The sequence below is a fragment of the Apis mellifera genome, linkage group LG7, assembly GCF_003254395.2.
Source record: "Apis mellifera strain DH4 linkage group LG7, Amel_HAv3.1, whole genome shotgun sequence".
Taxonomy (NCBI): Eukaryota; Metazoa; Arthropoda; class Insecta; order Hymenoptera; family Apidae; genus Apis; species Apis mellifera.
The window spans coordinates 12,379,731-12,393,858 of record NC_037644.1 but is presented as its reverse complement, the minus strand read 5'-3'; the positions used below and the strand labels follow the sequence as shown (position 1 = coordinate 12,393,858).

The 14,128-nt window shown below is 22.7% G+C and overlaps 1 protein-coding gene across 1 annotated transcript; it reads right to left on the bottom strand.

Annotated features, from left to right (window-relative positions):
• Window positions 1–10,012: 10,012 nt before the first annotated feature.
• LOC100578834 (zinc finger protein 616) lies at window positions 10,013–11,822 on the bottom strand. Its single transcript, XM_016913281.2, has 3 exons — window positions 11,648–11,822; window positions 10,760–11,201; window positions 10,013–10,631 (listed from the first exon to the last, which is right to left on the bottom strand). Exons 2-3 carry the CDS (start codon window positions 11,160–11,162, stop codon window positions 10,165–10,167), a joined length of 870 nt encoding a protein of 289 aa, XP_016768770.2. The 5' UTR covers window positions 11,163–11,201; window positions 11,648–11,822; the 3' UTR covers window positions 10,013–10,164.
• Between the last annotated feature and the right edge of the window lie 2,306 nt (window positions 11,823–14,128).

Here is a 14,128-nt window from a genome sequence, read left to right as displayed (position 1 = left end):
ATTATGTAAATTTTTCAATAAAATGCACAGTTTTTATTACCTGTATATCAGGTACATCAGGTTTTTGAAATATGTAAATCTTATCTTTAAAAAGTGTGCCATATATGTATGTACATGATTAAAAAAAAATAGAGAAAGACATAGAGAGTGTTTTCATGCACACAGAAAAGGAAAGCTATAATTTTCTCTAGGAGTGTTAGATTAGATCTTGATATAAGAATCTTGCCATACTACTATATGTATGAAAAACAAAACATATTTTTATGAAAGCTTGATGCAAACACAAAAAAATTACAATATTATCAAGCAAAACTTATCAAAAGAGAAAAAAAAATATTATAAGTTTTTTAATTGAGTTGAATTGAATAATTCAATTTAATTTAAATTTTTATAGATTTATTTTTATTCAATTTAAAATCGTTGAAAACAAATAATATTTACAAAAGCATAAAATTAGTGCAAATAAAGACATGTATATAAGGATGCAAACGAGTCATCCCACCGATTAATATGTAATGTCTTTCAATTTTTTATTAAGCTAAAAAATATGTTTCTTTTAATTATCATTCAAATGAAATTTTAAATTTATCTAAAATTTTATTTTAATTTAAAAAAATCAGCTATTCATAATTTTTTTATGAAATTGCAAAAATTCTTTGTTTTTAAGTTTGGATTATTTAATATTTTAATGGAGTATTATAAAGTAATAACTAAAAAAATGTGGCAATATTTTAGTAAGTAAAAGAGAAAAGAAGATTATTTCGCTTTTGTTTTTATAAGTTCATTTCGTTTATATATAAAGTTGACAGTATTTTATATTTTACAATATGTAGTTCCAAATTTTTGTGCTTGTATGTGTACATTTATATATAAGTTACGTATATATATTTATATATACATATATATTTTACGATTTCATAGAAAATCGTACTAAATCATTCTTTTTTTATATACATAAATTCTTTAGAAGTTTACATCGTTTTTTATATCGTTTTTATATTGTTTTTTTATACATATTTTTTTTTTCGTTAAATCCCTTTAATTTTCGTTGAATACTGATCATGTTAGTAAACGTTTTTCGTTAGTCTTCACGTACTTTCTTTGTTTACATTATTATTATTATTATATTATTATTATTATTATTATTATTATTATTATTATTATTATTATTATTATTATTTTTATTATTATTATTATTATTATTTTTATACATATATATTATATTGTAATCAAATAATCGTCGTTAAAAGTTAGTTTTTTAATCTTTTTTATTTCTTATTTATCCGTATCGTGAATATGAAATATCCTTGCGGACTGTGATTGTTTCGGACAGAATTGACACTTGTTCAAATTGTCTGACTTGCCTGATATGTTTTTTTTTTTTCAATTATTTTTTCCTTATTTAGTATTATTCAGTGTGCCATTTTCTTTCAATTCTCTTCGCCAATACTTTCTTGCCACAAGTATTATTCAATCTATTAGATCGTTGATGTCATCCTTTCGTTTTTAATTCTTTTATTAATATTTTATATCTTTAAATATTAAATATTAAATATTAAGTATCTATAAATCTTAAATATTATACCTAATAAACAGTTGAATATATTTACAGTGATGTAAAATGAAGGAAGAAAATTTAGAAGCATAACAATATTAAGATAATTATGAACATGATGCATTATTATAAGAAAAAGTGAAAAGAAAAAAAATCGAAAGCTTCGTATTCGTTGGGAGGACGACGCGTTTCGGCGATCCATTACTGCTTATAAGATAGACTATAAAGTATTTTATAAACTTAGGATTATACAAATAGGATAGACGTACAAATCTCTATCGTTGATATATTTTTTAATTATTCTTCTCATGAATATATAAACAAATATATACAATTTTCTAATAATCTTCTAAATTTGATTCAATTAAATATATCTTTTTTTCCAACCGATTTTTTCGCATCATAATTTTAGCAAAAAGTCATACGTTTTAGCAAGTAATATGAAAAATTCAGGATTCGTCAGACCTCATGTATAAGGATGTACTAAAAATATTATATATAAAAGCCATATATATATATATATATATATACACACACACACACACACAAAATTATATAAGAACGAGCTGTATTAAAATACTCCACCGCCATGTATTTGTAATCATGAAAAAGAAAAAGAGAAAAGAGAGAACAGAGAGTACACCTTAGATTATATGTTTAGGCAATAAGTTTATATACAAGAAAAGGAAAAAAAAATAAGATTATTACAATATATAAATTGGAAATTGAAAAAAAAAAAAAGTGTAAAAGAAGTATATGTGTGTGAACGTGTACGCGCGCGCGTTGGAACGTATGCATTTGTATGCGTGTGTTTTATGCGTGCATATAATATAATCGAAAACATGAGAGAAAAAAAAAAAGCCTGTGAGAGATTAAACAAAAGAAAAAAAAATGTTGACGTGTGCGTAGTTATATATATAATATAATATAATATATATATATATATAATACATACTGTGAAAGAGAAAGATATCAAATTTTTCCGAAACAGGAAATCGATGTGAAAAAAAGAAAATAATGAGATAAATAGCTTTACGATTTATTAAAATAAAAACAACAGTGAGCGCGCGCGCGAGAGAGCGAGAGAGAGAGAGAGCGAGAGAAATTTTTCAGAAGTTTGACAAACGATTTTTTTGAGAGAATTAAACAAATGAGAGGCTCAAGAAGCGGTCTATTTTCAAGAGTAGCCAAAAAAAAAAAAAAAAGAGAGAGAAAACCTGATATTTCCACACTCGACGAAGCGGACAGTTTGTCTCCTTTAATATTTTAAAACCGACCACTTCGTCGAGATAATAGGCATAGTTGGTGTTCCTAGAGAAAAAAAAAAAAAAGAAAAATGAGAAAGAGAAACAAAATGGAAGAATAAAATAGTTAATGCGTCTCTAAAGAAGGAAGAAAAAAAAAAAAAAAATAATAATTCTCCGGTGCCTTTGCATAGCGCTGGACTTTAACCGCACCTGCATTTTTCCACCTTATTAAGTCAAAGTCCATGAAAATGGCCTCGTGCATAGCTTTTTTTCGGGACACCTTGTATATGCTCCTTTCCTCTTTCATCTCCCGTTTGTAACTTTTTTCTGCTCGTTTTTATTGCTATACAAATATTCTTTTTTGCAATGCGAACAAATTAAAAAGATATGAACAAAAAGCGGTTTAACGGGCGATCGAGAGAGGAAGAAGATGAAATATTTTTTAATAATGTGAAAAATGATGATTGAAGTAAAAGGAAGATGTGTGTTTTTAAAAAGAAAAGAAAAACAGTGATCGAAACGAATAGGCAAAAAAAAAAAAAAGGAACGACAGTAAACAGAATAAAGAAGTACATTTTTTTGCATTTAGTTTTTTCCGTTTCGATTAAAATATTTTCTGTTTTTTTCCTTCTCTTTTTTTTTTCTTTTTACAATATTTTTTGAAAAACAAGAGTCAAGCATGAAAAAGAAAGCTAAAAATTTGTTACTCGGATAGAATTTTTATTTCTGTTTCTCAAGATTAAAACTTTTCTCGTAGCGCTATATATACATTTTGTACTTATTCTTTTTGTGTATATTAAATTTGTGTAGATAATTTTCTTTATACCATGAATAGAAAAAAAAAAAGAATTATGGGAGATTGCCGAAAAAGAAACTCTGTTTCTCAGATTGAGATGGTTAAAAATCATTTAATTTCCATCCTAATTTTAATATTGGCCAGATACTTTTTTTTTGTTCTTGTAATCGATAGTAGTGTCTAATGATTAAACAAATATAAATATCGCGTTTTATAGAACATAAGTAGTAATAAGGTATAGGCCTTTATTGCCTAATTTGCACGAGCTAAGAGAATGAAAGGAAGAAATTGCGAGTGAGTTGCAACCGAGAGCGAGAGAATGGTGAAAAAAATAACAAAATGATAATAACGGATTGAGTTTGCGTAAATCTCGTTTTGCAATTTATCTTGAAACTGTGAGAAAAAAAAAAAAAAAGATATAAAGGAAACATCTTAAATCTTGAGAAAAAATTCAAGTAAAAATTTATACAATTTGTTTTTTACATAGTAAAAAATATTTTTTGCGCTCAATTTATTTAATCCTCTATAGATTAAATGTATTCTAATTAATAGAAGGAATATGTCATAACTTTTGAAATGAATTATACTAGAATAATATTAAATAATATTAAAAATTATTAAAACATTAAAAATCTTGATCTAAAAAAGCACAGTGTTTTGCTTTAATAATATATTAGGCTATAGAGGATTATGCGATTAATAAAATTTATTATTATTATTATTATTATTATTATTATTATTATTATTACTTTTTTGTATCATTTGTATACTATTATTTACAGCGATACGATTAGATAATCGAACTCTATTTCTGTAATAAATTTGAAAATAATCATTGCTCGAAATGAAATGTTTTATTTATGATATCCTAATATTCTTTAATTGTTAAAAACTGTATCATCATTAAAAATCACTTATTTTATATTTATAATTAATATAATTTAAATGCAATAATAAATGGATAATTTTAAATGCAATTTCGAGCATTGATTTATAAATAAAATTTATTATTTTCAACAAATTCATAATTTCAGACATAAATGTAATTGCTCGAACAGGGAAGATAAAGAAAAAAAAAAATCTAAAAATTTAAAAAATAACAGTTTGTTATAAATCAAACGCGATTCACTGAGAGAGATATGAAGATGACAATGAAAACCATATTTTTCTACGCAATGTCGAAAAAAAAAAACTTAATTGTACTAATCCAGAATAGAGCCGAAAACGAATTCGATTCAATAAAATAATCTCGTTGTGAAGAATAATAATTACACTTCACGCGCGAGCTACAAATTTCAGTTGGTTCATGCAAAAATGTAAAGACATGAAAGAGAGAGGAAAAAGTACAATAATGAAACTTGAGATGCGCGCATTATATTTAGAGCAGAGTCGAAGCATTCTCTCGCGCACTTTTTTTTTTTGTAAATACAAGAATTGAAAAAGTAGAAAAAGAAGAAAGAAGGATAGATTTAAGATGAATATCAAGTAAAAATTCACAATTTTCGAATAAAATAAAATAATGATTTCTCGAAAGATGAATAATTTTTTATAGAATTCACTAAATAGATGTTGATGTTATTTAACTAATTTTAGATATAACAGATGCAGTTAGAATAACTATACATGAAAGTTAGATTTATAATCTAACTTTATTTTTTTTTCACAGCATATAAATTTAAAAGTTATTTATATATTTAAATTCTGAGAAAAATTTGTATTTTTAACCTGTAATATTAATTTCTTTAAATCAAATTATTGTTTACCTATTTCATAAATCAAAGAAAAGAAATATAGTTTAATCGATTATTAATCATAATAAATCTTTAAAAAAAAAAAATTATAGATGAACAAACGATAATATAGAGAAACTAGAGCATAAAACAAGAGAGAAATTTTGCATGAACCAATAGGCGCTGTTCTTACGTATATATATTTTATCGAAGAATCCAGCTGCCACGATTCAGTTTCTCGGCTTGTCCTGTGGACATGGTGTGTGTGTGTGTGTATGTATGTGTGCTGCGTTTTTTGCGTGAGTCTCTGTGCGCGTGTGCGTAAATGTGATTACCGGTTTTTCAAACAAAGACGTCAGCACAACAGGCGAGTAACGACAGAAGGAAAATATGGAAAGATATACAAATTCCTCGACATAGTACAAAGCATTTAAACTCCTCTTTTTCCAATAGCCTAGGAATATAATAAGTACGCAATTGCACATAAGTCATTATGCGTATAATAGACATCTACCGAGTAGCCGGAGAGTCCGCGACGCAACGAAATGATTAATTTTTCTTTTTATCCTTTCTTTTAATATTATATTTTAGGATTGTTATAATAATGCTTTTAATCCTTTGCACTCGTAAATCTTATTTTCTTTGTGTGATTAAATTTACGTCGAAGATTTAAAATATTTGATTTTAAAATTAATAATAATAATTTAAAATTACATTTTAAAAAAATAGAGAAACATATAAGAGAGAATATTGTTAATATTCTTTTAGTCACATTCTTTTTCTTTTTTTCTTTTTTTCTTATTATCATAGTTTTTTATTTGGAAATATAAGTGCAAAGGATTTCAACAGATCGTGTACACAATTAATCTAAAAAGGAATTTTTAAAGAACTTTTTTTCTTAAATACAAACGCAATACTAAAGATCCGTAAGAAAAATATTCTTACAATTTTTTATGAGACTGTAAAGGCTGACGTTTTATAGATTACTTGAAATAGTGCAAGGTCCTTACATTGCGACCGATCAAATATTAGCAAAGTATATATACTTTTGTAATAAACTAGCCAAATTGTGAATGACGAATATTTTATATAAACCAAATAGTACTTTGAAAATTAATTTCAATGCAGCTTAATGAGAATAAGATTTATCTTAAGTTTGTGAAAACTTAAAATTTTGGGAACGATATTTCAAACTAAATTGTATTTTTCTCGTTTCCAAAATGTATTTATTAAATATCTTGATATGTTCTTCATATATTTTTACTATTTAGTGTAACAAACCGTATATTTAAAATGCGTATATAGATACTGCCACAATTGCGGTTATTAATAGCTTCAAATTAAAAAAAGAAAGAAGAAGCATTTAATGTAGACATAACATCAATGAACAATGTTTTTTCCGAACGAAATTCATTCATTATTCATTTTTAAATCTAAGATTGTGTTTTTGGTTGTGGATTTTCCGGACATCCGATAGATAATAAAAGAGGAAGAAAGGGAAATTATTAAGTCGAATTTATAAATTTATTTTATTTGGATATTTGTAGAAGAGTTATCTTTTGTTCGAATCTACCATATTCCTTTTCTTTATTTATTATTCCTTTGTTTATTCCTCATCGAAACATTTGTACCGCAGTCTTCCAGGGTACAAAGGAAAGAGTAAAATAATACCATTCGTCATTAATCAAAAAGTAAAAGAACAGATGAAAATTAAAAAGAACAAAAGAGAGAACAGAAAGAAAAAAAAAAATAGAAAAAAAAAACTAATAAAAGAAATTGTGTATAGCTATGCAAACCCTCTGATGATCTCAGCGTTTTATTTTTGTATAGAATGCATAAGAAACATGTATCTAATCTTCAGGAATGTAAGAACGAAGAAAGAGATACGCAGTTTGAGACAAATGAAAAGAGCAAAGTATATGTAGTAGATGAGAAGAGGAACGTATAAATGAGGAATGTAGATATAAAAAAATACAGACAGACGAATTTAGGTTGCGAGGATAGAAGTTTAAAATTTGTGAACGTTTTTTCGGACATTTCCCAATGCTGCTTTATGTAATATCCTATATATAATATATATCTATATATATATATATATATTAATTGTATGAAAAGTCATCTAAAAAAATATGCTAATTTTTATTGTTCATAATTCCTTTTTTCTCCTCATCCTAATAATTATTTATAAAATAAAGATTGTGATTTTGATTTAATTGGTAAAATTGATAAAAATTCGTATTCTTAATAAATTATATATAATATATAAATTTATTTTAATTTTTATTCTTAAAATAAATAGAAAACTTTTGAATGTCATTTTTTTTTAATTATATTTTCTTAATATAAAATTAAAGTTTTCTAATAGCAAAAATTTTTCGAATTCACAATTCTGTATCAGGATATAATTAAAAAAAAAAACATTTTTTTTTTTGAATTTAAAATATCGTACTATAGATATACGTATAAATAAAATTTGATGAAATATATAAATGTTTTGTTTCCAATTTTATGATTTTATCCTATTTATTTATATTATCTATATTTTGTATATTCTATTTTATCCTATTATATAATAATACCAAGATAAATATAGACAAAAAGAATGAATAGTGAAAGAAAGACAGAAATAAAGTAAAAATTCTAGAATCAGCGCCATCTCTAGATTGTCGCAAATGAAACTCAAACATAACAAGAAAAACAAATAATAAGTTAGAAATAAAATAAGAATTGATCGTTAGCGTCATCTCTTATATATTTTCGGAAAGATAATTTTTTGAAGAAATATTTTTGATATTTAAGAGAGCTAATATTTATATCTTTTTTTAATTATTTGATTTTTTATTTATATTGTGTTTTATTTAGTGCATTTTAGAAACTGAGCATGACTCACGAATTTTTATCATATTTCTATTTTTTTATTGCTTTATTTTATTATTGTCTATATTTGTATTTCACTTACAAGATGGCATTAATTCTTGAATTTTTACTCAATCTTTATCTTTCTCCACTATTTATTTTTCTTGTCTATATTTGCTTTGTAAAATTTATGCATCAAAACAAAGTTTTGATATCTGATTAACTTTATTTCCTAAAATAAAAATACAAAAATATATATATATAAAATAAGTATATAGTAGAAATATATATGTTAAAAATTACACGATTTGAAATTCGATTTCATGTATTTAGATACATGTGAAATAAGGATTTTTCTTATGAAGTATTATGATTTGATTTGCAACAATTTATAATTTTATGTAATAATGATTTATTAGTTTAATTGCAATTACTACAATTGATAACAAAACGTTGATTTTTTTTAACCATGTTTTGTATAATATCCGATTATGTACACCTTGGAAGCATTACATAATAAGCCGATATATATGATCGGTTTTTTTTGATAAATATAAATAATGTACAGGAGCAATTTGATGTAACATTTTATGTGTAAATATGCGTATAATATATAATGTATTACTATAATACATGTTACACATATTTATACGCGTATTTATACATTTGCATATAACACACGCATGCACTAAAACGCACACATACATTGACATTCGCGCAATGTAAAACTGTAATATTAAATTATTTAACATAACATATCTTTATATTCATTGCAAGATCAAAAATATTAAGGAACATTGCTAAGATTTTTAAAAAATTAGAAAATCAAATATATTTACTATATATTTACAATTTAAAATATATAGAATAAAAATATATAAATAAAAGAGAAAAGCTAAAAATTACATTATAATTAATATAACAGATATAAAATATTTATTTTTTATTTTAAAATCTTTTTACTTTTTGTTAAGTATATAACTTTATGCAATGTTCCTTTCCAGTTAGAGCTACAAAATGTATTTTATTGATTATAAACTATTTTTAATGTTAATTTTATATTTCCTTTTCATAAATACGTGCAAAGATAGATGTTATGCTGTTTCTCTTAGGCACATGATCCAAGATGATTGATACCGTTATTTTAGCAGAAAACAAAATCATGTATTCTTATTCTCTTTTTACATAATAAATATATAAATTTAAATATATATTTTCTTTAATATCTTGAGCATAAAAAAAATTATTTATGTACTACATTATAAAGTATTTATAATTTATATTCTTCTTAAAAGAAAAAATATTTAAAAGCTGATTTTTCAAAGGCTTTAATTTAGAATACAAGATATATTTCTTCTTTTTAAATTTGAAACTAAAAATTCTATTATTAATCTATTTTTTCTTATTTCCATATTTCAAACATTATTTTAAAAAATTAAAAAAAAATAACAGTACCTGGTTTTTATATCCAGTTGTAATTTATATATAAAAGCTTCTTAAATAATTTATATAAATATATTTTTTAAATAAAATTGTTTAAAGTATCTAAATATATATATTATATTTCAAAGAACTGCTCTTAACAGGTACATTCTTACTTTAAGAATATTGTGCATATTAGAAGCATATTAAAAAGAGAAATATAAAATTTACAGAATTATTTTAGAGCCTGTTTATCTTCTTTTGCTACATGTAAATAGCATTTTCAGATTAATATAATATAATATAATATAATATAATATAATATATATATATATATATATATATATATATATATATATATACATATACATATATATATATATGTATATATTTTATATATATATATATATATATATATATGTACATAACTGCAAAATTCAGAACAATTAACAACTATTCTGTTATATCATGAAAATGTCTCTGATAAAGCTCGCTGTATCAATCTCTTAAATTTAAATTGCCTAAATTATAAAACAATTTTAATAAGATAAAAATGTATTAAGTTCTTAAAATAGAAAATGGAGGTGGCCCAGTTTGTCTCATCATCATTGCAAAACTACTTAATCCTTCATCGCCATTATTATGACTATTTTGATTATTTTGTGAACTATTTAGATTTTTATTTCTACTACTATTATGACTTTGCAAGTGCTTTTTTAAATGATCCTTTCTATAAAAAGCTTTGCCACATTCTGTACAAACTTGATTTTTGCTACCAGAGTGAATAATCATATGACGTGCAAGATGTTCATTGCGTTTAAATGCTTTGCAACACATATTACACTGATAAGGCCTATCTTTATTATGTCCTTGTTTATGACGATCTAGATGTTCTTTGCGTTTTAAACTTGCACCACAAATATCACAGATGTGGGGTCGTTGTCTATGATCCTCTAAATGTTCATGTAACGCTTCTCTGTCTTCAAATCTATATGCACATTCTGGACAATGATAAATTAACATACCTGAAATTATTAAATATTTATATCAAAATTTATAATACATACTTTAAGATATAAAAAAAAGTTCAACAAAATACACATAATTTATATTTTCTAGATCTATTAGATTTTTTAAAATTTTTTATATTTACCATTGATATGTTGTGGTTCAACTTCAAATTCAATTTTTGGTCGAATTTCTTGACAATTATGAGTTGAATTATTGCTATTTTCTTCATATTTAGTTACATATGGTAAACCTAATGTACTAGAACATCGTGCTAAATACTCAGAAGTAAGTCTAAAATCTATTTGTAATGGATCAGTCATGGTTGCTGCATCTACTTTTTGAATTGTCTGTGTACCCGAAGATTGATGAGATATTTGAGAACATGTTTCCTTATTTCCACAATTATTTTCATTTCTATTTTCATCTGTATGTTGAGCATGTGGTACTGGATGTCCAGAATATGTATATCCAGTTATATTAGGTTGATTATGTTGATGATTGTGCATTTCAGATGAATATTTTATATTACGTGTATCATAAGCCATTTTTTAATGTGTAACAAAATAAATTTGTTTATCATTTGCCTATAAATATAAAAATAATGTAATAAAAAATCAACAAATAATGATAAATATAAAAATATATATTACAATTAAAAAAATAACAACTAATAATCTTATTAAAAAAAATTGCATTTATAATTTAAAAAATTGAGTTTCTTTTTTCCATTTTAAAAAACTGAATAAAAATATTTTATTTTTATAATTTATTAAAAAGATTTTAATAAAATTGTGAATAACATATTAGTTTGAATATGAAAAACAATTTGAAAAAATTTACATATGAAGACAATTTTATCGTAAATTCAACGTAAATGAGATCGTAATGAGAAATTTTATTGAGCAGGTCAGGATAAGTGTCACTTAGCAGTAAATATTTTCGAAAATTTTAAATATCCTTAAAAGATATTAAAATAATTGAAAAACAAAACTATTTATCAATATTATATACGTGAATTAAATTTACTCACCCCCTAGGTACAGAGTCAGTCGTAAAATGAGCACGTCACTGATCACTATTTGTTTGTATTGAGCTTGGCCATCTTTACACATCAGCTGCTATACAAATTCCGAGTCCTTCTTCTAACTGGCTATTTATTTTACAAAAATATGTGTGATTCACAAAAGTATTCAGACTCTGCCATAATTTTGATTTTTATACACTATATTTGAAATAAACATACATAAAACAACAAAATAATTTGCAATATGTTAAAACGTATATTAAAATATAATAAATAAATATTTAAATATCAAAAAATAAAGCTTTCTTTGATAAACTTTAAAAAACTTTTAATTTACATATATCAGCTATTATAAATTATTATAAATATTAAAAAAATTCGAAAAATTTTCACATTACAAATATATTTGAACAATTTACAAATTTAGTTCAAAAAATTAAAAAAAATATATATATATATATCATGATCATATAGTTTATTTATTTATAAAAAATTATCAAACTGATTATACAATTAATTATAATTATGAGTAGTATATTTATTTTGCAATATATTTATTGCATCCTACAATTTCATTTTGAAATATAAATATTAATTATAATGATACAATGATTGCAATAGAAAAAATATATCTTATTTAAAAAAAAGCAATTATTTAAGATAATTCACAAAGAACATATTAATTTTTAAATTGATTTATATTTTTTTCAAATCAAAAAATTAAATTATTTATATTTTTAATAATTGAAATTAATTATTAAATTTCTTTTAATAATTTAAAATGTATTATATATAATAAAATAAATTCTATATAAATAAATAAATTTATTTATTATTATTTCCAAATTATAATATAATATATATAATTTTGTATTCTGTAATTTTTTTTCTTATTAAAATAAGAATATTTATTAAAATTTATTATTATGTTTAATTTATCATAAATTGCAAATATAATAAATTTTTATCATTTCTTTCTTTTATTAAAAATATTTACAAATTTTAATGATTAGTTCTTAAATATTTACAATATAATATTATTTTTATTTAAATTAAATTTTTTTTTAAATCTTATTTAAATTTAAAAACGATAAAACAAAATATGAATGCATTTTCACAATAATGACATTTTGCAGTAAATAAATTAATATTTCAAGAATTTATTTTTTTTATACAATAATAAAATATACAGAAGTATATTTAGTAATAAAATATAATAATAAAAAATTATAACTTTATAAAATTTATATATATAATTTTAATAATTAAAATAAAAATCGAAATGAATTTTTTTTCAATAAAAAATTAGGAGATGTAAATATATATATGAAAATTAATAAGTAAGTACACATAATGAATCAGATGTGTTTGTATATTTAAACTTATTATGTACAAGGATTATATCATAATAAAACAACGATTATATAGTTATATACGTATTTTGTCTATAAGAACTCGTAACATTCGTACAATGTATGTTAATCATATGATCGCGATGTTATCATATATAACAAAATCTAATCGTAAATTCGCTATTCTCTTTTTCTTTTATATCAAGAAATAAAGAAATAAAGAATAAAAGTGTATATCCGATTCGTAAAACTTGACTCGAAATATGAATATTTCTTATTCCAAATATATTTAATTATAAAGTATATGGCATTTAAGATTTTTCATATAGAAATAATTATATTATAAATCAATAAAAATCAATAATATAAAATAAAAATGTAAAAGTAATGACGTGAGTTATCGCTTCCTGTATTTAAGAAAATGTTTATTATATTTATTATGAAAATGCAATTTTTGCAATATATTTGTAAAATATTTTTTTAATGAAACAATGAAAAATAATAAATTAATTCGCTTGAGCTTTGGCAGACGCTTGCGAACAATAGCTAAATAACGAGTGTTCAGAAATATTTAGAGCATACAACATAATATCTGAAATGATAAATCTAATCATATCACAAAAACTAATAAATTATATTTTATTCATATATTTTGTGAAATAAAAATCTGAAAACATCTTATGAAATACTTAGACGTTGAGCAAAGATATTTAACACATTCTATGCTGTTAAAAATTTCAAATTTTATAAATAATATCTTTGAATAATATTATTTAAATTATAATTTGTTATTATTTTTATATTTATCTCGATATAGATTCTTTTTTCATATTTCACATCTTTTTTAAAATATATTTAATATTATAAGAAAAATATTTTCTTTAAAAATAATGTAATTTTCAATCAATGCTATGAGTTATCATCTTCATATGGCATGGAATGTGTTATTGAAATTATTTAAAGTCAACTATAGTATGAGTAACGAAGGAACATAATACCTTGCATATAAGTTGCGATTTACTATGAATAAATCCGACAAGATAAAATTTATAATTTCGTTACGTTATTATATAAAATAATATGCTCTATTTTTTTTTTTTTTTTCAAAGAATCGTTTTATGTAACGCAATATAAT